Source organism: Notechis scutatus, chromosome 1 (genome assembly GCF_049901735.1).
Source record: "Notechis scutatus isolate UNSWTSFEM ecotype Mainland chromosome 1, rNotScu1.2, whole genome shotgun sequence".
In the NCBI taxonomy this organism is placed as follows: domain Eukaryota; kingdom Metazoa; phylum Chordata; class Lepidosauria; order Squamata; family Elapidae; genus Notechis; species Notechis scutatus.
In genome coordinates this window covers 167,695,144-167,721,785 of record NC_142009.1, presented here as the reverse complement: position 1 = coordinate 167,721,785, position 26,642 = coordinate 167,695,144, and the positions used below count along the sequence as shown (strand labels likewise).

The window sequence follows — 26,642 nt, the reverse complement described above, 5'->3', positions numbered from 1 at the left end:
TAATTGTTCTCACCGTCAGGAAATTTCGCCTTAGTTGTAGATTGGATCTCTCCTTGATGAGTTCCCATCTGTTGTTTTGTCTTGCCCTTAGGTGCTTTGAAGAATAGGTTGACCCTCACTTCTCTGTACTGTCTCTCAAATATTGGAAAACTGCTATAATGTCAGATCTAGTCCATCTCTTCATTAGATTAGATTTATTCCTGCAATCATTCATTGTATGTTTTAGCCTCCAGTCCCATTATCATCTTTGTTGCTCTTCAGTGCACTTTTTCTAGAGTCTCAACAGTTCGTTTAGCGGTACTAACACTTCACGTGACCTTGATACTATTTTTCTGTAGATGCACCTTAGAACTGCATTGGCTTTATGGTCACCTGCAGCACACTGCTGGCTCATACTTAAGTGATGGTCAACTAAGATACCTAGATCCATCTCACAGTTACTGCTATTGAGCCAGGTACCACCTATTCTATACCTGGGCATTTGGCTTTTCTTGCCTTATTTTCCTCACCACTGAATTTCATTTTGTTAAATACGGCCCACTGTTCAAGTCTCTCAAGATCCTTCTGGACTTCGAATCTATTTTCTAAAGCATTGGCTATTCCTCCCAGCTTGGTGCCTGCAAATTTGATAAATTCACCTTATATTCCTTCATCTAAATTGTTTATGAAAATGTTGAAGAGTACTGGGCCTAAGAGAGAGCCTTGGAGTACCCCACTGCATGCTTCCTTTTATGTAGATACAGTTCCATTAAAGACTATATATTGAGTGTGGTTGATCAGCCAGTTATGAATCCATCTGATGGTGATGCTGTCTATCCCACATTTTTCTATTTCGGAAGTTTCAAACTTTACCTATGTGACAATGCGCTACAGACTTGTTTTACTAACATTGCAATACAACCTTGCAGAGGAATGCATTTGATATTTTTATCTAATTCCAGATGAATTCCTATATTAAAAACCCCAAAATCCTTCTGCTGAAGTGTTCCATTGAATATCTTTACCGAGAAGAAACAAAATTTACGTGCATAGATCCCATCGTCCTCCAGGTGAGAATAGTTTTATTTTGCTTGTCCTATTATTCAAGTTAACATTAAATCAAAACCTAATCAATCAGTTTGTTTATGGATTTTTGAGGTTGGTTTTAGTAACATTTTCTTTGTGCTCGACTACCGTGTTTCTCACATAATAAGGCCGGGCCTTATTTTTTTTTGACCCCCGAAAAAACGGCTAGGACGTCTTTTCGGGGTGACTTAATTCTCCCCCTTGCATCCTCGGGTGGGTGGGCGGGTGGTGACAGCTTGGATATTCGGGAGACCTTGGGTTCGGGCCACCGTTGCTTTCCCTTCTCCCTTGCTGCCGCGGCGTTTGGCGCAGCCACGTGCGGCCAGTCAGGCTCCTCCCTGCAACCGGAGCCCTGAGGAGACACTTGGCTTCAGGCGCTCCCGTCTTCCCTTTGCTTTCGAAGGTAAAGCGAATTATTTTACAAAGCCTCCCTGCCCGAGAGGGCAGCCACCACGTGGGGAGGCTAATTTCCCGGGGCCTCTTCCGTTCCTCCCGACCTCCCTACGCTGCGCGCCTCTGACGCGCCACTCCCTTCAGCCCAGCGAGCTCTTCCACCTCAAAGAAAGGCCAGGCGGGCGGCTGCGGAGCAGCAGCAGCGGGTCTGAGCCGCTCGCAGCGGAAACAGCCACCACCCGTAGCCCGCGCGGGAGAACGAGCGAGGTTAGCGCCCGCCAGCCCAGGCGAGATTTGGGAACGAGGGGCAGGAGGAGGCACGCACACACCCGCGGCTCACTTTCCCAGCTTTGCCCAGCCCTTACGGCTCTGGCGCGGCCCTGGCAGGATGAGCGGAGGGTCCCGGCGGGAGGCGCTCACTGCCCGCCAGGGCGCGCCAGAGCCGTAAGGGCTGGGCAAAGCTGGGAAAGTGAGCCCGGGTGTGTGCGTGCCTCCTCCTGCCCTCGTTCCCAAATCTCGCCGGGCTGGCGGGCGCCAACCTCGCTCGTTCTCCCCGCCGGGCTGGTGGTGGCTGTTTCTGCTGCGAGCGGCTCAGACCGCTGCTGCTGCTCCGCAGCCGCCCGCCTGGCCTTTCTTTGAGGTGGAAGAGCTCGCTGGGCTGAAGGGAGTGGCGCGTCGAGGCGCGCAGCGTAGAGAGGTCGGGAGGAACGGAAGAGGCCCCGGAAATTAGCCTCCCCATCGCGGCTAATGCTGCCCTCTCGGGCAGGGGAGGCTTTGTAAAATGGCTTCGCTTACCTTCGAAGCAAAGGGAAGACGGAGCGCCTTGAGCTGTTGTCTCCTCAGGGCTCCGGTTGCAGGGAGGAGCCCTGACTGGCCGCACGTGGTTGCGCCAAACGCCGCGGCAGCAAGGGAGAAGGGGCAGCAAGGGAGAAGGGAGAAGCAATGGTGGAAGGTCTCCCGATATGAAGTGCCCCACCAACGCAGGCAGCACCATATCCGGGCATGCAACAAAAGTACTTACTAACGGCAAGCCCCCCCCCCCCGCTCTCCCCCCCATTTCGCATGTTTAATATGGGGCTTAATTTGGGGGGAGGGGCTTAATTTGATTTTATGCCAATAAAACATGGTGGGGCTTCCTATTGGTGGAGGCCGTATTGTTGGAGAAACATGGTAGCTGTTCTTAGGCTCTTTTAGAAACTTTTTGGCTATGTGCAATAATAATAATGTTTATTATACAATTATAAATACACAGTAATATTTTTGTAGCTCATTATATTTGAGAATTTTACAGGAAAAATTTACAGGAAATAAACACTTCTGCCACCATCTTTCTTCATAACAGATTTGATATGAAAAGCCAATGCTGTGCACTTTATGTTTCACATGTGCTTAGAAAATGTTCAGTAAATGATACTGATTTTAACTCTTCTAGAGTTCAAGAACATAGTATTCCAGCTCCTGCCTACCTAGCAGTTTTAAAGCATGCAAACGGAATAGATTAATAAGGTACCACTTTGGTGGGAAAATAACAGTGTTCCATGTGCCTTTGGTGTATAGCCATGGTGGCCACATGACCATAGAAAATATCCTTGGACAATGCTGGTTTCTTTGGACAAGAAATGGAGATGAGTACTGTGTTCTAGAGTCGGACACGACTGGACAGGGAAACCTTTACCTTTAGTAGTATTCAAGAGCTCTGTGAAGTATTCTCCGAACAATTTTATACATGTTAACTCAGGAACACATTATGGGGTTTCTTAAGTTTGAATGGGACAAGAGTTCTAACAATTAACATGTCAACTATGTGCGCACTTGCGTACACACACATTTGATTTTAAAGTCTACGTAAAGCTAGTCTTTGTAAACCTATTTATATAAGGGTAGATATTTTATATTATTCGGCCAGTTCCAAAAAGGATAGGAAAAAAAAGTGAAGAATATTTATCATGATTTTGAGATTACATGTGTGAGAATCTGTAAATATATTTTCAATAATTTAATTGTGAACCAAAAATGAAACAATTTTTGAAGCATTTCTTTTCAATCTTAAAAAGAATGCGTCCTAGCATTTTGAATATACAATGTTTTTAATGAGTGAACTGAAATTTTAGAAATGTATCTGATTTTTTAAAATTTATGATCCAATTATATAAACTGTTGTATGCACAATTTAGATGATACGTAAATTATGATGGTGCTTACTTTCCTCATCTCTCCCATCCCTTGGGAATATCCCATAAAAAAAGAAAAAAACTCTCAAGTTTTTCAAGTTCAATCTTGAAGAACTCCAGAAATACTCTTAATTACCCTTTCTGATTGTGTAATGCTCGGTGTATGACTGCAAAGTCTTTTTTATCATTTAGGAAAGGGAGTTTTTGAAAAACTATGTTCAGCGAATAGTGGATGTCAGACCTACTTTAGTCTTGGTTGAAAAAACAGTGTCCCGTATTGCTCAGGACTTGCTTCTGGAACATGGCATTAGTTTGGTCATTAATGTTAAGCCTGTAAGTACTAACATTTTAAATTGTATTATGATTGTGAACTTCAAAGTGCTTCCGCATTATTAAAAGATCATACATCTTAAATATGATAAAATATAATGAAATGTATAGATAAATCATTATTTTTGTGTGAATGCATATGTAAATAAATTTTTGTATATTTTTGATAAAAAGAATTGTAATGCTTTCATTTATTGGACGGAAAAGAGAATTTGTATAAAAATGTTTAAAGGCTCTAGAAAGGGATTGAACCAAGAAGTAAACATTAAACCCCATAAAGTACCCCATAAAATATTTTTCCTTTTACAGGTCTATTGTCTTGCCATTCTGCCATTTTTAATGCTTTGTTCTTTCTGACATTGACACAAGGCTAAATGTTTTATGTGTTAATATATCAAATTTATATAGCCCCTCCCCCATCCCTCAAAAATTGTATTCTTGTGATATCATTTACCTTTGTAAATGGATCTCTTGTTTTTGTCATTTTTTTCCCATTTGTCTGTAGTCTGAATTCAAATACACTTCTAGCTTTTTTCACTTTTAGTTGGAGGTCTGTATTAAGTTCTCTAGTTTCTCTAGATGTCTAGTGTGTTCTTCATTTTCTTTTCTTTCTTTTTTGTGATGTAGTTTCTGACTTCCTCTTTTACAATAATTTAACCCCTTCCCATAATTTTTCATATTTTCTGTCCATTGGATCTTTGAATCTCTTTCTAAGCTTCATTTTATATTCTTCTGGAATGGGTTCTTCATTATATCTCATTTGAATTGGATCATTTCTAATCTTTTTTAGTTTTATGAGTACTTCTATGATTAGAGCTGATGTCTATGGAGATTCTCAGTCATGCAGCTCATAGTTGTCTCAAGGGTGCTTTTTCAAGAGGCAACTGACTTCTTCAGTTTGGATGAGAAGCTAAACGTCTCCCCACTCCGCCCCCCAAAAAACCCACACAACCCAAGAAAATCCAGTTGCCTCTTGAAAAAGCACCTTTGGGACAATTAGAGCTAATGGTCTAATACATGGTCAGGACCCAGCAGTATTTTGCAGTTCAGCAATACCTAAAGACCTTAGGCAGAGAATGTTTATACAGGGCTGTAAAATGGCTATGCCAATAAAAATACTGAAGGAGACTTTTGAAAATGGAATCAGAAAACAATACAGGTAGTCTTCAACTTATGACTCTTCATTCAGCAAGTGTTCAAAATTAATATGACTCTTGAATGAAGAGAATTATAACCTCTGCTCAAAGTTATGGCTGTTGCAATGCCCTCATGGTCACATGATCAAAATTTGGGTGCTTGGCACTTTATGTTCTTGGGAGAAAATGTGGGATATAAATCTGATGAAGAAGAAAAGACACACGAAGCCAAAAGCAGTCTTTATCTTATTCATGTTTTGCAGCATGTTCTGGATCGAGTAAGTCGGATGACCCAGGGAGATGTATTGATGTCAATGGATCAGTTGTTAACCAAACCGCACCTTGGGACCTGCCATAAATTTTATATTCAAGTGTTCCAGTTACCTAATGGTGAGTAAAGCCAAGAAGTTCTGTTATCCTCTTAGGTCTGTCTGTCTACATCAGTGGTGGCTAACCCTTTTGGGCTCCCATGCTGAAAATGCCAGCACCCAGAAGGCAATGCGTGCTTCCCTCCCACGCTCCCTGGCATGCATGTGTGATCCCCGCATGCACGCTGTGTGTCTCTGTGCATGTGCATGAGATCCCCCACTCCCTGTGCATCTGAGCATGCATGTGCGTCTCCCACGCACCCCCTGCGCACGCACGCCAGATACCCGACAATCGGCTGTTGGGTGGGTGGCGCCTTCCGGGCAATCATAGGTTCGCCATCATGGGTCTAGACTAATATGAAGATAAAATATTTTTTATATGATTGACAACATTAATAAAACATTGGAATTTATGCAGTGCTTTTCTTACACCCATCTTCTAAAATTAGGACAAAATTCTTATTTGCAAGTAGCAGACTTAAGGTTGACGGCATTGCTCTCTTCTATTCACCAAGCCCTGTTTGCAGTAAGACATTAATTAGGTCTTCTGGTTCAGCCTTCTAATCATTATTTTCATTAACTGGTTTTATTGAAATTATATTTACTCTTCTGGATTTTTATTTTTATGTATCTCATTTTCTTCTCCATAATGACTTACATTTGTTTGACATACTGTAAATACACATTGACTCACTAAAGCCTGTTTAGTACAAACTCAGAACACAGACTGTTATAAATAAGAAATGTTCAAAAAAGACGTGCTTACTCATCTACTACAGTTAAAACAAAATAATAAAGGGTAACATACAATGTGACAAAATATTTCATGGATCAAAAGCTCACTTTGTCAAAGGCATAAGTTTGTGGAAGTTAAAAAAAATACAATTCATATGAAATACGCAAACTAAATGGAACATGCTAAAAACCAGGAGGCCCTTTTCAGTAGCTGCATCTTCTGCTGTATTATTCTTGCAGTTTTATGGGAAGTTAACCACACATTATTTTGCAAAACATTCATGGTAGAACAAGTGACATTACATAAAGATTTCTATTCTCTTTTACTTGATGTGTATTTGTGTGTGTATTTATATTTCATGTTATTTTCACAGTTTAAAAGTATTTGTTCAATCTATAAGTAGAACTCTGGAACTTGATGGATTGAAAGATATAGTGGAAATCAGTTGCATTTCTGATTTGACTGTGTTTTGAATACATTTTGAATCATTAATAACTTTAACTAACTCATACAAATTGACCAAAGCACCACCCTATGTAGAGAGTAAGCACCATTATGTAGTAAGCATCATTCTCTTCTCTTTCAGAGCAAACCAAAACTCTGATGTTTTTTGAAGGTTGCCCTCAACACCTGGGCTGCACTGTCAAGCTGCGTGGTGCAGGAGAGTATGAATTGGCTCGAGTGAAGGAGATCCTTATTTTTATGATCTGTGTGGCCTATCATTCCCAGTTGGAGATCTCTTTCCTTATGGACGAGTTTGCCATGCCTCCTCAGTTGAATAAAAATGGTTCCTTCCAGAGTCTGATGGAAGAACACGGAGAAGAAGATGGCCAGCAAGATCTACTGAACAGAGAATTTGACACAGCAGGAAAAGAGGCTGATGCAACCTCAGATAAGCTGCCTGTTATAACTGAATCTATGTCTCTAGATGAGATAGGCTCTCTTGAACAACGGACTTTGACAGAAGAGGATGACCAGATCAGTGGTGATTTAGAAGAGGCTCCTCCTCAGAAGCAGCAAGGGTATTATCTGGTGGATTCGTTATACAGAACAAAAATAATTTCTGAAGCCCTTTTACCTCTTGACTTGACTGAACAACAACTAGGAATCTTAGATACTGAACAACTGGAAAGACTAGGGGTAATTAATGACTACCAGGAACCTAAAAGTCAGGCCAGGGAGTTTAGAGATCCTTTGCAAGATGACACTGGGTTGTATATCACAGAGGAAGTGACTTCCTCTGAAGATCGCCTCAAAACTTTTTCTTTAGCATTTAAGCAAGAACTGAAGGATGTTATTCTCGGTATTTCCCCAGTTATCTCATTTCATGAGCCATTTCTGTTAACAGAGAGAGGCATGAGATGTCCTACTAGAGAATATTTCTCAGAGCAAGTTTTTTTTTCTCCTCTGCTCAACAAGGAATACAAAGAACTGGATATCAGAAGGAAGAAACAATTGTTAAGGGATCTCTCTGGACTACAAGGGATGAACGGAAGTATCCAGACCAAACCTATCCAGATTCTACCTTCCCATGAACTTGTTAGCACCAGAATTGCTGAGCCTCTCAACAATAGCTCAAACCTGGCCAGAATGGTTGCTGACTTCCGAGCCAGAGGAGGAAGGATTGTGCAGAAAAATACAGACCCATTTGTTCAATCTAAAGAAGCATCGGCTGTGAAATTAGGAGTCAGGAGTGAAGATGATGAAAAAATGTTCATTCAGAGTGAATCTCTATGGTCTCAAAAAGTGAGTGAATATTCTAAATAGTTTGGTGGATTCCGGAAACCTAAGAAATAAACTGTTCTAAGTATCTTTCAAAAAGTATTGTTTTCAAGAATGTTTGAAATTAAATTCTATTCTTGCCCAACTCTTTTCATAATGTTTTAATCTTGGTTTGGTAAGAGTTAGGATTAGAGTGTACTGTAGCAAAAGCTTTGAGAAACAGTACAGGTAGTCCTCAGGTTTTGACAGTTGGGGCCAGAACTTCCATTACTAAGCGATGTGCTTATGAATTTTGTGGTGGGGTACACAGGTACCTCAAGTAGGTTATTGGGCACCTTGGCAGGCACTAGGGAGCACAGATGAGCTTGTAGGAGATGTGAGTGGCCAGGGCTGCTATGAATTATGAGATACTTGGAATCTTGTATTCTAGTCTCCTTGGGAAAAAAGGTGGTGGGAGATGCCCTACAGGAGTGATGTGTGATCTTCCCTGCAGGCATCCTCATATAGGAAGCCAGCACAGAACATCACAAGTAGCAATCACATGACCATGGGGGCATTTATGTGGATTGATGGCTGCAATTATGTGGATTAGTCATAAGTTCCCTTTGTTCAGCGTCATCATAATTTTGAATGGCTGCTGAACAAGTGGTTGTAACTCAAGGATTACCTGTAATGATCATCTCCTCAGAATGCCTTTTGCTCCTTGTAAAAGTATACGGCACCTCAGAACAAAGATGCTGAAGAGGCATTTGGCTGAATGGAAAAGTATTTCAAGAGAAAAATATAGTATGTATATGATAGTATGTTTTGGTACTACGTTCTGTACAACTCTAAGGACCTCTCTGGAGCTAGTGAAATTAACTTATGTGGCTTTTTTATCCCAATCCAGACTGGCTTGTATTTCAAAGATGTTGAAATTTCGCTCAGTTGAAAAATAGCAAAGCATTTTGGTCCCTTTACAGTTTCTAAAAATAAACCTTGAATGATGGATCCCTATGTTCATATTAGACAAAGAAAGAGTTTAAATTGAAAAAGAAAGTGTAACATGCATGGCAAGGGGGTGAATGCTGCAAAAGAAATTGAGAGAGACATGAAGCAAAGATTTCACATACATTTAAGAAAGGAATTGTGTGGTTCAGATATCTTAAAAGTTTATCATGTTTGGCATAGCGTTATCCCAAATTGTACTCCTGCATTTCTTTCACCTGTAAATATTTAATTTGCATAAAGTCAAATTAAAATACCATTATAGGTATAATAAATTGTGTAGCTATGTTTCATTTTCTTGCCTTGCACCTTTATTTAACTTTTTCTTACTTCTTTACTATGCTTGGTATATTATTGCTTACCTTGAAAGGCATGATGGGTATGCATATATGTATGTAAATATTGATTATGATTTATGTGCCATCAGGTTGGTGTTGATTCTTAACAACCATATAGATAGACCTTCTGTACCCAATCTGGCTCTTCAGATCTTAACATAATAACTGTTTTACATTTACATGTCTTCCCAGGTGGACTGTCTTAGCTGTGCAAACCATCAGAGACTGTGTGTTTTGTTCAGTAGTTCTTCAGCCCAATCCGGCAATGCTCCAAGTGCCTGTGTTAGCCCATGGTATGATACTAATTTTATTTATTTTAATTACTTAAATGTGTGCCCTAAATATTTCCTGTCTATTTGATGGGGAAATAGAGAATATTCCTTAGAGGCTTGTTACTGGTTTCTAAACATGCAGCTACTTACTACTACTATAACAACAACTACTACTGCTGCTACACAACACATTTTATAATCCTGGGGGAGAGGCCTTTTCGAGACCCCACCTTCTTTTTTCTCATCCTATGCTTTTATTTCTCCCCCTCCATGGTTTTGTGTCCATTGAATGGTCCATCAGTGACCCAAAGAACAGGACTTCAGGGGAACCCAAAACACTGGGCAGAGTACAATTAAGAGGCATAAGAGAGCACCCTCTTCAAGAATTCCTCATCAGCAGCTACCCTCCAAGTGCAGCCAACAGAAGATCCCTGTTCAGGGTTGGCCAGTTATCCATATTATTCTCTGCGAGAGTACCACACTTGCAGCAACAACAAGTGGGCAGTGGTTTTTGTATCAATGTGTTTCCCTCCCATCTCAAGGACAGGAGGAAAGTCTATTTTCATCACTGAGTGGATGAGCTCAAATATTCTTTCCAACCAATGTAGCAGTGAATCAGATTAACAGTTTTGCTCCTGTCCCCACTACCCCAAAGTCCGATAAAGCACTTAATCTTCTCCAAAGGATCATATAACACTGAGGATGGTGTTGCAATTTCAGTGCATCTCATTAAAATCAAAACTGGAACAGCGTTTTAAAAATTAGGAAAGATAGGATTCAACAAATTTAAATTCTTTCTACGATACAGACATATTTTCGTGCTACTTAAAATATATATTAGCAGTTTGTTGAACTCACACTTTGCAGCATTCTTTTATCTATCTATTTTATTTACTAACTGCTTGGATCCTTATGGACCCTAGGCAGTTTGTGTTGAATGAATGACAGACCAGTATGCAGTTGTAGTGATGCAATTTGCTGCTTCTATCTTCCAAATCATAAAATATGCAGCAGCTGTGTTTGCCCTCAGCAAATTAATTGAATAACTGAATTTATATCTTGCTATAATCTCACAACTCTTAACTATTTGATTTATTTGGTTTTGTTCGTTTTATTGGGCTTACATTGCAAAGAAGCAAGAGAGCAACAGTAATTGTCTAGGGCCAAGAGAGTAATGTTTATAATGAATAGGAAATCAGTTAAATTCTGTAGAGCCATTTTTTTTATATTTGGAAAAACAATAAAAGCTTCTTGCATGGAGGAAATGTCCAATAACTCCAATTATTTTAATGGTAACTGTTATGGTTTCCATTTTTTTAGGATGGTAGTAATGGAGTTCTATGGGAAGAATGACCTCACTTTAGGAGTATTTCTAGAAAGATATTGTTTCAGGTAAGAATATTTGATTTTAAACTATCATGAAAATAGGCTTAGTATATATAGGGGATTGTTTCACTGCATTCTTTTATGAGGTTCCAGCCATGGTATATTTCTGATGCAATAGCGCACTTAATTTTGATGTAGTAGTGATATTTACCAGGAATGTTTTTATTTAATTTGCTTCATCAATCTGGATTTTTATTAGAAAGATAAATGTGGCTATTTTATCATGTTCCTAGGAAAAGAAATTTGAAAATATACAACACAAAAATAAAATTAAATGATGAGATAAAATACTAACATAGACTCTCTATAATAAAAATGTCACATATGCTACCGTAATAGCACCTGTGCAAGTGTAAATCTAAAGTACTGTATATACTCGAGTATAAGCCTAGTTTTTCAGCCCATTTTTTGTGCTGAAAAAATCCCCTCGGCTTATACTCGAGTCAGATTCCCTCTGAAAAAAATGGTGTGGAGTCGCGGCCTCCGGCGGCAGCGACTCCCAACAGCCAACCGGGAAGGGAAAGGCAAAAAGCGCTTTGCCTTTCCCTTCCCGAGGCGGCGGGACTGGGGCCGCGCCGGCGGTAGTGACTCCTGACTCAGGGGCCTCCGAGGGAGGGGAAGAGAGTGACTCCTGCCTCCCGCTGTCATCATCATCTTCTTCTTTTGGGTTAGTGAATCAATTAAACCTTTCATGATAGTGAGATCGTTTCCCAAATTAATTATTTTTATTTTTGAAATTTACCAGTAGCTGCTGCATTTCCCACCCTCGGCTTATACTCGAGTCAATAAGTTTTCCCAGTTTTTTGTGTAAAATTAGGTGCCTCGGCTTATATTCGGGTCGACTTATACTCGAGTATATACGGGTAGTATAGTCTGTGACTCACCTAATATCAGTTAAAGCAAAATAGCTGATATGTATTAACACTGAAGTGATGAACAAAACAGAAGTGCCTATTTCTATTACCAGTTATGTCTTAATTTCATTGCAGCAAGACAGAATTTGGGTACTACAGAAAAAAATAAAAAGGATTCAAATCATCTAAAAGATGGTTCACATAAAAATTGTCTGGGCTTCCTGGAAATGTACATATTGGGAGCAAAATATAAAGGGATCTGATATCCCTGTAGAATTTACAATATAATAATACATATGAAATTATTTTGATCGATGGGCAAGCTATGCTCAGTTAATGATATTTTGCAAAATATATCCCTTGCAGCAATAACAAATAATCAGAGTTGGAAGGGACCTTGTAGGTCATCTAGTCCAACCCCCCACCCAAGCGGGAGACCCTACACCATTTCTGACAAATGGCAGTCCAATCTCTTCTTGAAAGTCTCAAGTGATGGCGCTCCCACAACTTCCGAGGGCAAGCTGTTCCATTGGTTGATTGTTCTCACTGTCAGAAAGTTTCTCCTTATTTCCAGATTAAATCTCTCCTTGTTCAGTTTCCATCCATGGAATCTTTCCCAAGTTCTCCCTGAGTTATTGAAATTAGCTCTTTTAAAAACCAAGACTCTGGTGTCATTATGTTCTATTGCTTGTGTTTGTGTTATGTTGAATTCTAGTTATGACATGGTCACTCTCACCCAAGGTTCCTGCAGTTTCAACTCCCTCTATCACTTCTTCTCTGTTTGTAAGAATTAAGTCCAGTATGGCTGTCCCTCTAGTTTCACCCTCTACCTTTTGGACAACAAAGTTGTCAGCTAGGTTGGTTAGGAACTTATTTGATTTCTCACTTGGTGCAGAATTAGTTTTCCAATTGATATCAGGATAATTGAAGTCTCCCGTTACTATTGTTGTGTGTTTCCTGCATCTATTTTTTCTGCTTGATTGGGTGGCCTATAATATACACCTATGGCCATGTCATTCTTTTTGTCTTTTATATTGACCCATATGCATTCTAGGAGGTTTTCATCTTTGGTTTCATGCATTTCTGTAGCAATACAGTGGTCCTTTACATACAGTGCAACTCCACCTCCTCTTTTATGGGGTCTGGGTTTTTTTGAATAATTTGTATCCTTCTACCAATGCAGATGGTAATATGTTACACCTGGCTCTGAGAAATGCTATTCTCCAATTGGAGAAAGTTAAATTTTGTTGGAATCTTGCTGGTTCCCAAATACTCTTATTTATCCAATTTCTGGCATTTTGACCAGCAGCCTATTAACTTTGGCATGAAATTAGAAGCAGAAGTACAGAAAATTCATAATGCCAAATTCTTTTGTTTCCAGGGAGAAAGGAAAATTGTCTATAAAAACTGGAGGGATCAGTATACTGTAATTGGAAAGAGTTAGATTTTCAACTGGTAGTTTGTCATTATTCCCCAGGCTTATGTTACCTAGGAAGGTCCATACCTCAGTAGTAGCATACATGCTTTATATATATGAAAGATCTGTGGATCAATTTCTAACATCACCAGTTGAAACAAAAGCAAAATATAAACTTTAATGAAGTTTAGGCATTGTTGCTATTTGAACAAATGTTATTAAGAAATATGGACCCTTATTTAGATGAAGTGAAGGATAAGGCAATTGGGGAAGAAATGGTAGAACTACTAAATAAAGATATTACTGAATCGGAATTGAAATCAGCAATAGAGAACCAGAAAAATAACAAAACCCCCGGGCCCAGATGGGATTCCAGGGGAGCTGTACAAGGCAATAGCAGAAGAAATTGGACCACTTATGGTGGAAGTCTTTAATGATGTTTTACTGGCAGCTAGGATGCCAGACTCATGGAGGGGGGCGTTGATTTCGCTGATCCCGAAGGAGGATACGGATCCCAGATATATAAATAATTATAGGCCGATTTCACTCTTAAATACTGATTATAAAATATTCACTTCTATTATAGCAAACAGATTAAAAAGAATGTTAAACTTGTATATACATGAAGATCAAAACGGATTTCTCCCAACTAGGCAAATAAAGAACCTAAGAATAGTATTAGACGTACTAGAATTTTATGAAGCCCACCCCAAGAAACAAGTAGCACTCATGTTCTTAGATGCAGAGAAGGCTTTCGATAATCTAAATTGGCAATTTTTAATTCAAAAAATTTATAATTTGAATCTGGGCACCAAATTTGAAAATATTATAACAACCATCTATGACACACAACAAGCTAATATAATAATAAATGGGGAATATACTCGCCCAATAAAGATAGAAAAAGGAGTGAGACAGGGCTGCCCACTCTCTCCCCTGCTCTTCATATTATCATTAGAGGCATTATTAATGTGAATTAGGTGGAATTCAGATATAAAGGGATTAACGGTTAAGAAAGAGGGATATAAATTGCAAGCATTTGCGGATGATATGATTTTCTTTATCGAAGAACCAAAAGACAGGGGACTAAAATTGATGAATGAATTAGAGAAATTTGGAGCAGTAGCAGGACTCAAAATTAATAGGAAAAAAACCAAATTAATGACTAAAAATTTAACAGAAAAACAGAAAATAGAATTAGAAGAAACAATGGAAATACAAGTGACAAAAAAAGTGAAATATTTAGGAATTTGGCTAACACCACACTGTAAGACACTTAAAGAAAATAATTATGATAAATTGATACATCAGGTAAAGAAAGATTTAGAATCATGGGGTAAACTTCAAATTTCACTACTACCGTGTTTCTCCAACAATACGGCATCCACCAATAGGAAGCCCCAGCATGATTTATTGGCATAAAATCAAATTAAGCCCCTCCCCAAATTAAGGCCCATATTAAACATGCGAAATGGGGGAATGGCGGGGCGGCTTGCCGTTAGGAAGTACTTTGTTGCATGCCCGGATATGGTGCTGCCTGCGTTGGTGGAGCACTTCATATCGGGAGACCTTCCACCACCATTGCTTTTCCTTCTCCCTTGCTGCTGTGGCGTTACAGTAACGCCGCGCGGCGTTTGGCGCAGCCACGTGCAGCCAATCAGGGCTCCTCCCTGCAACCGGAGCCCTGAGGAGACACAGCTTCAGGCGCTCCTGTGGCCGCCTTCCCTTTGCCTTGAAGGTAAAGCGAATTATTTTAAAAACCTCCGCTCATCCCATCAGGGCCGCGCCGGAGCCGTGCGAGCTGGGCAGAGCCGGGAAGCGAGCCGCGGGTGTTTCCTGGTTCTGCCCAGCCTGCACGGCTCTGCTGCGGCCCTGGCGGGATGAGCGGAGGTTTTTAAAATAATTCACTTACCTTCGAAGGCAAAGGGAAGGCGCTGACAGGAGCGCCTGAAGCCAAGTATACCAACAACAAAAGGCAAATCCTCAAGGTGGGCTGGAGGAAGGTGGCTACGTGCCCCCGGGCTGCTTCAATGCAAGGTCTGACTTGCAGCATCCTGCTTTTTGCCGCCGCCTCCCTCTCCGACTGCGAAACTGTGTGCTTCGCCAAACGCTCCGAGCGAGGTGAGCTCTTTCATACATAGAGAGAGAGAGAGAGAAGGAAAGATGCCGGTGTGCTCGAGAGGTTGGCTCTTTTCTCTAGCCGAGGCTGACAGGAAGCGCCTCCAGGGCCGTGGCAGAGCCGTGCAGGCTGGGCAGAGCCGGAAAGCAAGCCGCGGGTGTTTCCTGGTTCTGCCCAGCCCGCACGGCTCTGCCACGGCCCTGGCGGGATGAGCGGAGGCCCGGGGGGAGGCACTCGCTGCCTTGGTGACATTTTGGGTGCCTCCGCCGCCTCCTCGCCCATCTCAGGTGGCGGCGGCAAGCGGCGGCGCTTCGCTGAGGGAAAAAGAAGACAGCGCAGCCACCTTGCTTGCTTTCCCACCTGCCCGCCCCAGACGGCCTCAGGAGCGGCGGCAGTGGCAGCAGCGCGCACACTCCTGCCGGTGAAGGGAGGAGAGGCGAGAAAGAGAAGGAGTGCGGCAGCAGCGGCTGTCACAATATCGTCTCTCATAAGCGGGGGCAAGGCTGGCAAGCTGAGGTGGCCGCACCAGAGAGCATCGCTGCCGACCCCGTCGTGAGGATAAAGGGCGGGATAGAGATTCAGTCAGATGTCAGCCTCGGCTAGAGAAAAGAGCCAGCCTCTCGAGCACGCGGCGTCTTTCCCTCTCTCTCTCTCTCTATGTATGAAAGAGCTCGCCTCGCTCGGAGCGTTTGGCGAAGCACACGAGTTTCGCAGTCGGAGAGGGAGGCGGCGGCGAAAGCAGGATGCTGCAAGTCAGGACCTTGCATTGAAGCAGCCCGGGGGCACGTAGCCACCTCCCTCCAGCCCACCTTGAGGATTTGCCTTTTGTTGTTGGTATACTTGGCTTCAGGCGCTCCTGTCGGCGCCTTCCCTTTGCCCGAAGGTAAAGTGAATTATTTTAAAACCTCCGCTCATCCCGCCAGAGCAGCGGTAGAGCCGTGCGGGCTGGGCAGAACCAGGAAACACCCGTGGCTCAGCTTTCCCGGCTCTGCCCAACTCGCACGGCTCGGCGCGGCCCTGATGGGATGAGCGGAGGTTTTTAAAATAATTCGCACCTTACCGAAGGCAAAGGGAAGCGCCACAGGAGCGCCTGAAGCTCAAGTGTCTCCTCAGGGCTCGGTTGCAGGGAGGAGCCCTGATTGGCTGCACGTGGCTGCGCTTAAACGCCGCAGCGTTACTGTAACGCCACGGCAGCAAGGGAGAAGGAAAAGCAATGGTGGCGGAAGGTCTCCCGAACATCCAAGCTGTCGCCGCCCGCCCACCCGAGGATGCAAGGGGAATTAAGTCACCCCCGAAAAGACGGCCTAGCGGTTTTTGGGTCAAAAAAATAAAGCCCGGCCTTATTATGTGAGAAACACGGTAGGTCGGATCGCTACCATTAAAATGAACACTCTCCCCAAATTTTTGTACCTATTCCAAACGATCCCAATTAAATTACACAAAAAGCTTTTTGAAGAACTCAATAAAATAACCCTTAAATTTATTTGGCAAGGGAAAAAACCCAGAATAAATGTAAAAGCATTGCAGGATATGAAGAGCAGGGGAGGGTTAGCATTTCCAAACTGGGAGTTATACTATATGGCCACCTCGTTAGTTTGGCTGAAGGATTGGGTGAACTTAACCAACAAAAGAATATTATTCCTAGAAGGCCACGATTTACAAAGGGGGTGGCATGCTTTTCTATGGGATGTAGGGAAAACCAGTCAAAAATATTTCCATAGACATTTAATTAGAGACGCACTACTAACAAATTGGAGGAAAATACAGAAAAAACATTATACAAAAGTACCAATATGGATTTCAACAATGGAGGCGATGATTCACCCAAATAATTTGGATATTACTAAAATGATTAGATATAAAGACTTATTGGACCCACAAGGAAATTTGAAACCGAGGCAGGAACTTCAGGATCAAGGACAAAAAATTGACCAATGGGTTTACCTTCAGATTCAAAGTAGATACAAACAAGACAAGAAAGAATTTGGAATTAACAATAAACTTCAACAATTAGATAAAATTTTATTAGGATCAGACAAAAAAAAACATAACAAAATTTTATAATTATTTATTAGAAACAGAATTAGAAGAAGAAATCGTAAAAGGGAATATGATTGCTTGGAGTAGAAACGTAGGACGTAGCATTACACTAGCGGAATGGGAAAAAGTCTGGGGCAGAAATAATAAGATCACAAAATTAGTAGCATACAAGGAAAATCTTTTTAAAATGTTTTATAGATGGCACCTCCCCCCTTCGAGGTTAGCGAAGATGCACCCTAACATGAGTCCATATTGCTGGAAATGTAGGAAAAAAGAAGGAACCTTTTTTCATATGTGGTGGTCATGTACAAAAACCCAAAATTACTGGAAGAAAATCAAAACTTGGTTGGAAGAAATTACAAAAGAGCAGATCGAATATAAACCAGAGTCCTTCCTGTTAGGGATTTTTGATAAACAAATTTCCAAAAAAGCTAAATACATAACAATACACATTCTAACAACGGCCAGATTAGCCTTCGCTCAATATTGGAAACAACATCAAACTCCATCACATGAAATGATTATCGAAAAAATTTCAAAATGTGCAGAAATGGATAAACTGACTTTGGTGCTAAAAAACAAAGATACTTCACTATATTATGATAGCTGGAATTGTTGGTATAATTGGATTGATCAAAGATAAATTATATATCATAAGGCATAAGAGAAAAGTATTAATCTATAATAATGATATAGTGATATATGTAAAGAACAGGTGTGTGTATATGACACAAATCAAAGGTTATGAAAAAAGATCTTGCAAACTGTAAAAATAAGAATGCTTTTAACTTTTCTTTTTTTCTAATTTTTTCTTTCTTTTCTTTCTTTCTTCTTTTCTTTCGTTCATTTGTGTATGTATTGTTGGTTGGTTTTAATTGTAAAAACTAATAAATCATATTTGAAAGGAAAAAAAAAAAGAAATATGGACCCTTACACTGATGTAGTGTGAAGTCCAAAATAAACATCCTGTCAGTTTTTTAAAAATAATGCTTATGTTCTGATTTAAATAATGTTCTGCTATTTTTACTCCTTATGGATTTTTAAAAATTATTTCAGATACTATTCAATGGCATGGAAATAAACTGTAATTATAGCAGGGTAGTGTTAAATACCAGTTTATTGGGGTAAGTTTAAAAAGAAATAGTAAGGAAGAGATTGTAGAGATGTACAGGTAGTCCTTGATTTGTGACCCTGATTGAGCTTGCAATTTCAGTCATAAGTCGTGACAAGCAACTCATCATGTGATTGGACCTAAATTTGTGACCTTTTTGTGGCAATTGTTGTAAAGCAAATGTGGTGATCACAGAACGAATGCAGAAGTTATGTAGCAAATCCGTGAACTGCTTTTTCCCAGAAACTGGAGGTAAATTCAGCTTTCTGGAAAAAAATGTAAATTGCTGTTACAGGACTGTAGGATACTGCAAACCACCATAAATGCTGACAGGTTGGTGAGTGCCCAAAATGCAGTCATGTAACTGCAAAGGGGAACTGGACATCAGAACAAATCTGGGTCATAAGTCATTTTTGGGGGGGGTCTGTTTTAACTTCAGCCAGTTGCTAAATGAGTGTTTGTATATCCAGAACTACCTATAGAATGAAAACGAAGAAATATAACACGAGACGTGAATGTTCCATGCCATGGTAATACAAGTTAACCATTCATTTCCTTAGAAGGAGTAAAAATAGAATCGAGCAGGGTTTCTCAAACTTTCTCTGATCATGGACTACTAAATAAATATTTGGAAAATGCAGGAAACCCCCCCCCCCCATTTTTTTAATCCTTAAAAGCATGGGAGTTCTTGTTTTTCAGTGAAGAACTTAACATTTTTGTATGCCTTCCCAACTGTCCATTTCAAAAGGCTCAACATTGTAATGCAAAATTAAGTATTTATTGACCATGAGTGGGCTTTGTGCTGTCCACCTGACTAGCAATGAACAGGAAGATATGCTAATGGAGATTGTGAGCAGCTGATGAATGAACTGATGAGAGAATGAAGGATGTGATGGTTTTAAGAACCATTGCTATAGAACATGTCAAACTGGCAGTCCACAGGCCAGATATGGCCCATGAAGGCCATGCCCACCCTGGCTCTCAAGGGCAAAAAACTTCCCAATATGTCACTATATGGCCTACGATGCGATCGGTTTTGACACCCCTGCTATAGAACATCAGACTAAAAGAACTAAATTTCTCACAATTATTCTTTTGCTTGAAGGCCTTCCTACCAGTGCCCAAATATGTTCTGTGAAACACCAATGGTGCACCACATCCGTCGCTTTGTCCATGGACAAGGCTGTGTACAGATCATATTGAAGGAATTGGACTCTCCAGTGCCTGGTTATCAGCATACAATTCTCACTTACTCCTGGTGTAGACTATGCAAGCAGGTAAGAGGAGATCCCAGTTGTATTTTTGTAAGGTCAGGTAGTTCATGTCGGAATTCAAATGCTGGCAAATTTACAAGAAGAGGCACAAAATTGAGGATAGTGGAGAGAGACAAAGTCCATTTTAAATGCACTACAATGCCACTTTTAGAGCATTAATTCTTCTCTAAAAGATATTTCTAGATTTGCACAAGACAATTAATTACAATAAACCTGGATTTATTCAAAATATATAGAATGTATTCTTTTAAAATCAAACAAAACCCCAGCCTCCCGTTTTGTAGCATTTTATGAGTAATGTTGAAAGGCATTTAGTTTCATAAAATTTCATGTAAAAAAATCCCATCTGAAAATAAATGAAGTTAGGAAATCTGAGTATAATAACAGCAGTGCTTTGTTTTCCTACAGTGATCTCACTGAGTGCAAATATAATATTATGTCACCTTAGTTCTTAAAACAGGCATTATTGTTATTGTTGGTTGCACAATCAGCTAGATGTTTAGACTGGATGGGGCATTTTTATCCATCTGTCGTGTCCTTTCTAAGGACCTGGGATAGGCAGATGTTCTTTGATGGTGTTAAAGGATATGAGGTGTTCCAAGTAGCTTTACTTGAATACTATCGGCATTGACAAACTCAGCTTTGCCTTTTGCAGTTGACTGATGATGAGTTTGTCAATGCCGATGGTGTTCAAGTGGTGCTTCAGTTGTTTTGGGATTGCACCCAAGGCACCTATTACTATTGGTACTATCTTTGCTTTCTTTTGCCACAGACATTCTACTTCTATTGCAAGTCTTTGTATGTTGTGATTTTCTCCAGTTCTTTTTCTTCTATTCTGCTGTCTCCAGGTACTACAATGTCCACTATCCAGACTTTATGTCTTTCTTATCAACAGTTATTTCCAGATTGTAATCTGGGAAGGACAGGGAAGGACTAAGATGGAGGGGGAATAGCCCACCTAGGAATAAGCAGTGAAACAATGGAGAGATTTAGTCCAAGAATTTTCTAATGCAAACTTTATGCTTTAGAGCAGCATCCTCCATATACCGTATTTGCCGGCGTATAAGGCGACTGGGCGTATAAGCGACCCCCAACATTTCCACTCAAAATATAGAGTTTGTTATATACTACGCCGTATAAGACGACCCCCACTTGGAGGCATGTTTTTCAGGGCAAAAAGTCATCTCATACGCCGGCAAATACGGTAAGTTGTAACACTTGGGGTATTCTGGATATAATTCTTGATTGACACCCCACCCCTTTCCCCCAAACTTACAAAGCCACCAAAATGCTTTAGAGAGGCAGCTTCGCCTTTCTCAGGCTGGCACTCAATTCCTCTCCCTTTCTTTGTGACAGCCCAGCGTGCGTGCATCGGGACTCCAAGGGTGGGGATAGACAGCTGCCAACTCTCTCTCTCTCTCTCTCTCTCTCTCTGTGTGTGTGTGTGTGTGTGTGTGGTGTGGAGGGTAATTCGGCTATCTCTGGCCTCCGCTCGGTTTTAAAGTCACTTGGCCGGTTCCCAAGTCGCAGGCGCGCGCTGGCCGGGAGACGCGGCGCCCGGTGGCAGCTCGGTGCAGGGAGGCGGATCTTTCTCTCTTAAGTGAGGAGGGGACAAGAGGAGGGTGGGACGGGACGGGGTGGGAGGAGGTCCTCGCCTTCTTCCACCGCTCACCGGACCCTTTTCTTCCCAAGGGGACCCTGGAAAGCAGCTCGGGAGCCGGGTGGCCCTGCCCAGCAGGGTCCCATCAGGAACTTCCGAGGAAACCCCCGCCCCAAGCACAGCCCTCCCGGTCTTTCAAAGAGGGAGGGAGAAGCGGGAGGAGCAAATTGCCGCCCCGCCCCGCTGCCCAGAAGGGGGCGCCACAGTCCACCCCCACCACCTTCTCCCTCCCACTCCCGGGCCATTACGCGGCTCGGGGCTGGCTGGGCGAGCGGCTCGGGGCTGGCTGGGCGGCGGCCCGCCAGAGACCCTCCCGCTCCACCCCCACCCCACTTCCAGATTGGCCTCGCAGCGCCCGAGCCGGGCGGAGGGTGGGGGGTGGGTGGGGAGGAGGAGGAAGAGAGACTCGGCTGGGCTTGAAGGGGCTTCGCAAGTTGCGGAGCCTTCCCCATCGCTCTTGCACCGAGTGACAACGTGTTACCGGCGTATAAGGCGACCCCCACTTGGAGGCATGTTTTCAGGGCAAAAAGTCGTCTTATACGCCCGGCAAATATCGGTAGTCTTCTCCAGACATGCTTGGCCTCCAAATCTCATTTAAAGTCCAACCTATCTGGAAGGCATCTGTTTGGAAAAAGCTGCTCTTATGCAATGGAGCTCTCTGGGGAATAACAATTTTGGTTGTTATGAGCAGGAGATGTTGAGTTACCAAGTGGGTGAGAAAGCTTGCCATGGCTTAAGTTATTTGCCTTTTAAAAGGTTTTTATATCAGGGGCCTCCAATTTAGCAACTTTAAGACTTGTGGACTTCAACTCCCAGGATTCCTCAGCCAGCTTTGCAGAAAGATAGGAGGAGGATAGCCAGCTTTGCTGGCTGAGGAATTCTGGGAGTTGAAGTCCACAAGTCTTAAAGTTGCTAAATTGGAGACCCTTGCTCTATATGACAGATTAAGTCAATAGTTTCATTTCTTCTATGTAATGCCATCCCATCTGAATATAGATTACTCCTAATGTTTTCTTGACAGTTGCCAGCATAAATTTAAGATGAACTGCTTGTTTGCCTTTGTCACATTCAAAAATTACTGAAATACAAAATCAAATTGGTTTGAGTGGATCTGGGGGCAAGCCAGGAGTTTTCTGGGTATAAAATTACAGTAATTCTTCTAGGTAACACCTGTGGTTCCACTTTCCAATGATTCGTGGTCTATGTCCTTTGCCAAATACCTTGAACTCCGCTTTTATGGCTATCAATACACCCGAAGAGCCAATGCTGAACCATGTGGCCACTCCATACATCATGACTACCACCAGTATTTTTCCTACAATCAGATGGTGGCATCTTTCAGGTAAAAACTCTCAATTACCCCCTTTTTTAAAAACAAAGCATATCTTTTTAGATACCTTCTGTCCAATATCATCACTGCTTATATTGTACAGGTTTTAAATAACTTTATTTTTATGTAGACATTTCTTAAAAGCATGCTGAATTAAGTATGATCAGTTCTCTCATTAATATTAAAATCTATTTACTGTTCACATGGCATGATGTTTGCAGGCCTTAAATCTCAACCTTGTGTTTTGTTCTCTTCCTAGTTATTCTGCAATACGGTTATTGGAGGTATGTGTCCCTCATCCTAAGATCTACATCAAACGTCAAGTACCACTGAAGATTACCATGCTTCAAGATCTGAAAGACTTTTCTCAGAAGTAGGTTTACATCCCCACCCCATGTCCCATTTGAAATTTGTGTTATGACTCCTTCATTGTCCCGATATTGAAGGATAGCAAGTAACTGCATTGTGCACTTAATGCTATATGCAGCAGACAATGGGATGATCACCTCACAGTCTCAAAACTAAAATATAACATTGTATTTTTTCCCCTTGAAATTCACAGTGTTTTCTGTAGAGTTTTTCTAATGTTTTGCTAGTTGTACTATGCTTCTGGATAGAAATTGAAGAACTCCCTTTTGCGTGAACAAGTTACAGTTTGGAATTTTCTGGCAATACCTATTAACATATACATTCAAATCAGTTGAAATTGTTAGCAAACAGTAATAATCTTTTGAACAATTATCTTTTGTATTCTTATTTATTTATGATTTAAGCTACTTTATGTGTTCCCTCTGAACATTCATTGAACAAATACATAATAAGAAAATTATACTTGTTAAGTGTTTCTTGGCCTAATATAGACCATTAGGTTAGTTTCTTTGAGAAAGTGCAACTTGCAGTACATTGGATAAAATTCTTAAGGAGAGCTTGTAAGAGTGCAACTTCTGAATGGTTTCGAGTTTGGATTCAGAGTATGCCTATTGTTGTTACAGGATATCTCAGGTGTACATTGCTGTTGATGAGCGCCTCACTTCTTTGAAAACAGACACATTTAGCAAAACAAGGGAGGAGAAGATGGAAGATCTCTTTGCCCAAAAGGAGGTATAATGCACTGCATGTTTATAGGAATTGAAGTTCTTGTTGATTACAGAAGGCATAGGATACATGAAGCTAAAGAAAGCAGCTACACCCCTAAGGTGATAATTATTCTGAATCCAACATCAATCCAGTTTTCAGTAATTGGAAAGTAGTGTGGACAGGGCTGAGTTGAAACTGAGGTACCATATGTAAGTAGAAGTCATCAGCTGTTACCATGCTGCTGAAAATGTAACTTGTTCCTATTAAGGATTCTGCAGAAATAGGTATTCTTTAACTCAAGGATGTCAAACTCGCAGCAACACATTGCCATCACGTGACATATCATGACGTTTTTCCCCTTTGCAGAGTGGGATGGGCATGGCTTGCGCATGACGCATCCAGTCTGCGGGCTGCCAGTTTGACACCCCTGCTTTAAAGCAGTAAGCTATGAATATTTGATTGATGTTTGGCACCCCTTGGAAGATAGTGCTGGATAGGAATGAACCACCATCTGAGAAAAGTCAGTGTGGGCTTGTTTTTCTTTGATAGATGGAGGAAGTGGAATTTAGAAACTGGATAGAGAAAATCCAAGCAAGGATGCTTTCTTCTTCACTTGATACTCCTCAGCAACTGCATTCAATTTCTGAATCTTCAATAGCCAAAAAACAAAGTCTCTGTGAGATGTTGCAAGCATGGAATAACAGGTAAGAAAAGGAGTGCTTCCTCAAGTGGAAAATTAAGGATTGTTTTTTTTCTACTGGTTATTCTTCTTCCAGATAGTTGGTTATGAGTCATCATTGGATTTCTTTATTAAAAATACACCGATAGCGTAATAAAATATGCATTCATCAGACATTTGGCACATTTTGAATAGGCTGCTGCATTGACTGCAGAATATAAAAGAAGGACTATATTGTCAGTTCAGTGTGGTTTTCAATTAACAATCTAATAAATATGACTTGAATGAACTCCAAATAAAAGGCTTGTTTGTCTTCTTAAGGTTTGTTCTCTAAATGGTTTATCTGAGGGAAAAATTGGTTTCTTGTTAATATGATTTTTGTGACACTAGATATAGCAGAATGATAATATGAAATCTGTTATAGGCTGCAAGATCTCTTCCAACAAGAAAAAGGGAGGAAGCGCCCCTCAGTGCCACCGAGTCCTGGGAGATTAAGGCAAGGTGAAGAGAATAAGGTAATGGATTTTGATAATTGTGATTATATATTTAAAATTGCAGCTGTAAGTAGGAGTAAGCAGTACAAATCTGTTTACTCTTAGTAAATAAAATACTATTCATTTAAATATTGGCATTTGCATACATTATTGTAGTGCCTGAAACAGCATCCCTATATTGATTTTATTTTATGTATTGATTTTATTGTATTGTATTGAGAAGAGTCCTCCACTCTCCTACTCACAATAGAATACCTTATACCACCAGACTTGAAATTTTGGGCTTAGACAACTTAGAACTACGCCGCCTTTGGTCTGACCTAAGTATAATACACAAAATTATCTGCTACAATGTCCTACCTGTCAATGACTACTTCAGCTTCAAACAATACATGAGCACAAAATAGATACAAACTTAAGGTAAACCACTCCAAACTCGATTGCAGAAAATACGACTTCAGCAACAGAGTTGTCAATGCCTGGAATGCACTACCTGACTCTGGTTTCTTCCCCAAACCCCCCAAAACTTTCACCTTGGACTGTCTACTGTTGAACGTACCCCATTTTTAAGAGGTCTGTAAGGGGCGTGCATAAGCGCATCAATGTGCCTACCATCCCTGTCCTAATGTCTCCTTTTTATTCATACCCATTTCATGTAATAATAATTTTCTAATTATATTTGTTATCTGATACATGCGTGACAAATAAATAAAAATAAATTGCTAGTTCAGAAAGCATCTGTTTCTAAGTGCACAAATTAGCATAATAAATCTAGAATAAAATTAGGTTCTGTTGAATTCTTCCTACATGCAGGAGGAATTTATGAAAACCTGCAATGCTTTTTATAAATTGCCAAACTGCAGCAGAGTGCATGATGGTTGCATGACTTTGGATTACTTTGGTAAGAAAAAGTTTGAGAATGCTTTAGAACTATTTGTAATTCTACAGTACTGATCTATGGTGTGATCAGAGCTTCATCTCAGTCTTATTAATAGAAATTGTTGTTAAAACAATATAAATAATATAAAACAATGTAGTGTTCATACTTTCATTAACGTACTAAGCCAAAACTCACTATGTTTGTTAGAAAACAAATGTGGAAATCTTAGGGCAATGAAGGCAATAAGTTAAATAAAATATTCTAATTGTTGAGATAACAATCATGTCTGCTCCCTCTGCTTTTGCTATTTAAAAAAAAGATGGGTTTCCACAGTCAAGAGTTTTCTCTTTATAACATAGATATGTTGAATTATGTCCTGATCAGAAGAGATGTTTGCAGACATATGAGTCTGAAAAGGACTACGAAACCATTGCCAAAGTCTTTGGCCTCCATCAGTGCACAATCAGGTTACAAATGAAGGAAATGAAACCCCATTGATTCATTGATTCCAAGAACAGTCATTCATCACAGGGCAAGGCATTCTACACGCCAGGAAACTGCAAAATACCTAGAACAATGGTGAATGATTTGTAGGCCCTTCTTTTATTGTCTGATATCCATGTTCATCAAGATGCTAATGAAACAGTGTTCTGTGGATAGATGATATGAAAATGGATTTTTTGTCAAATTTTATTTGAAAAAAGTAAAATGTTAATGAAAAAAGTAAAATTACAAATTATTAAGCATTAAGTGGCATTTCTTGGTTTGGGATTGCTTTGTAGTCTCGGGATCGATTGGTTTAT

General features: G+C 40.7%; 1 protein-coding gene across 5 annotated transcripts in view; it reads left to right on the top strand.

Moving 5' to 3' along the window:
- PIKFYVE (phosphoinositide kinase, FYVE-type zinc finger containing) overlaps positions 1-26,642 on the top strand; it is a 116,476-nt gene that overhangs the window by 58,702 nt on the left and 31,132 nt on the right. For all 5 annotated transcript variants that reach the window (XM_087949420.1, XM_087949421.1, XM_026673177.2 and 2 more), the window contains 12 exons: positions 942-1,049; positions 3,822-3,962; positions 5,359-5,485; positions 6,786-7,945; positions 9,439-9,539; positions 10,839-10,910; positions 19,551-19,722; positions 22,543-22,721; positions 22,969-23,082; positions 23,702-23,810; positions 24,336-24,490; positions 24,890-24,980. In XM_087949420.1, coding sequence (XP_087805546.1) covers positions 942-1,049; positions 3,822-3,962; positions 5,359-5,485; positions 6,786-7,945; positions 9,439-9,539; positions 10,839-10,910; positions 19,551-19,722; positions 22,543-22,721; positions 22,969-23,082; positions 23,702-23,810; positions 24,336-24,490; positions 24,890-24,980 — 2,529 coding nt within the window. The remainder of the gene's footprint in view (positions 1-941; positions 1,050-3,821; positions 3,963-5,358; positions 5,486-6,785; positions 7,946-9,438; positions 9,540-10,838; positions 10,911-19,550; positions 19,723-22,542; positions 22,722-22,968; positions 23,083-23,701; positions 23,811-24,335; positions 24,491-24,889; positions 24,981-26,642) is intronic.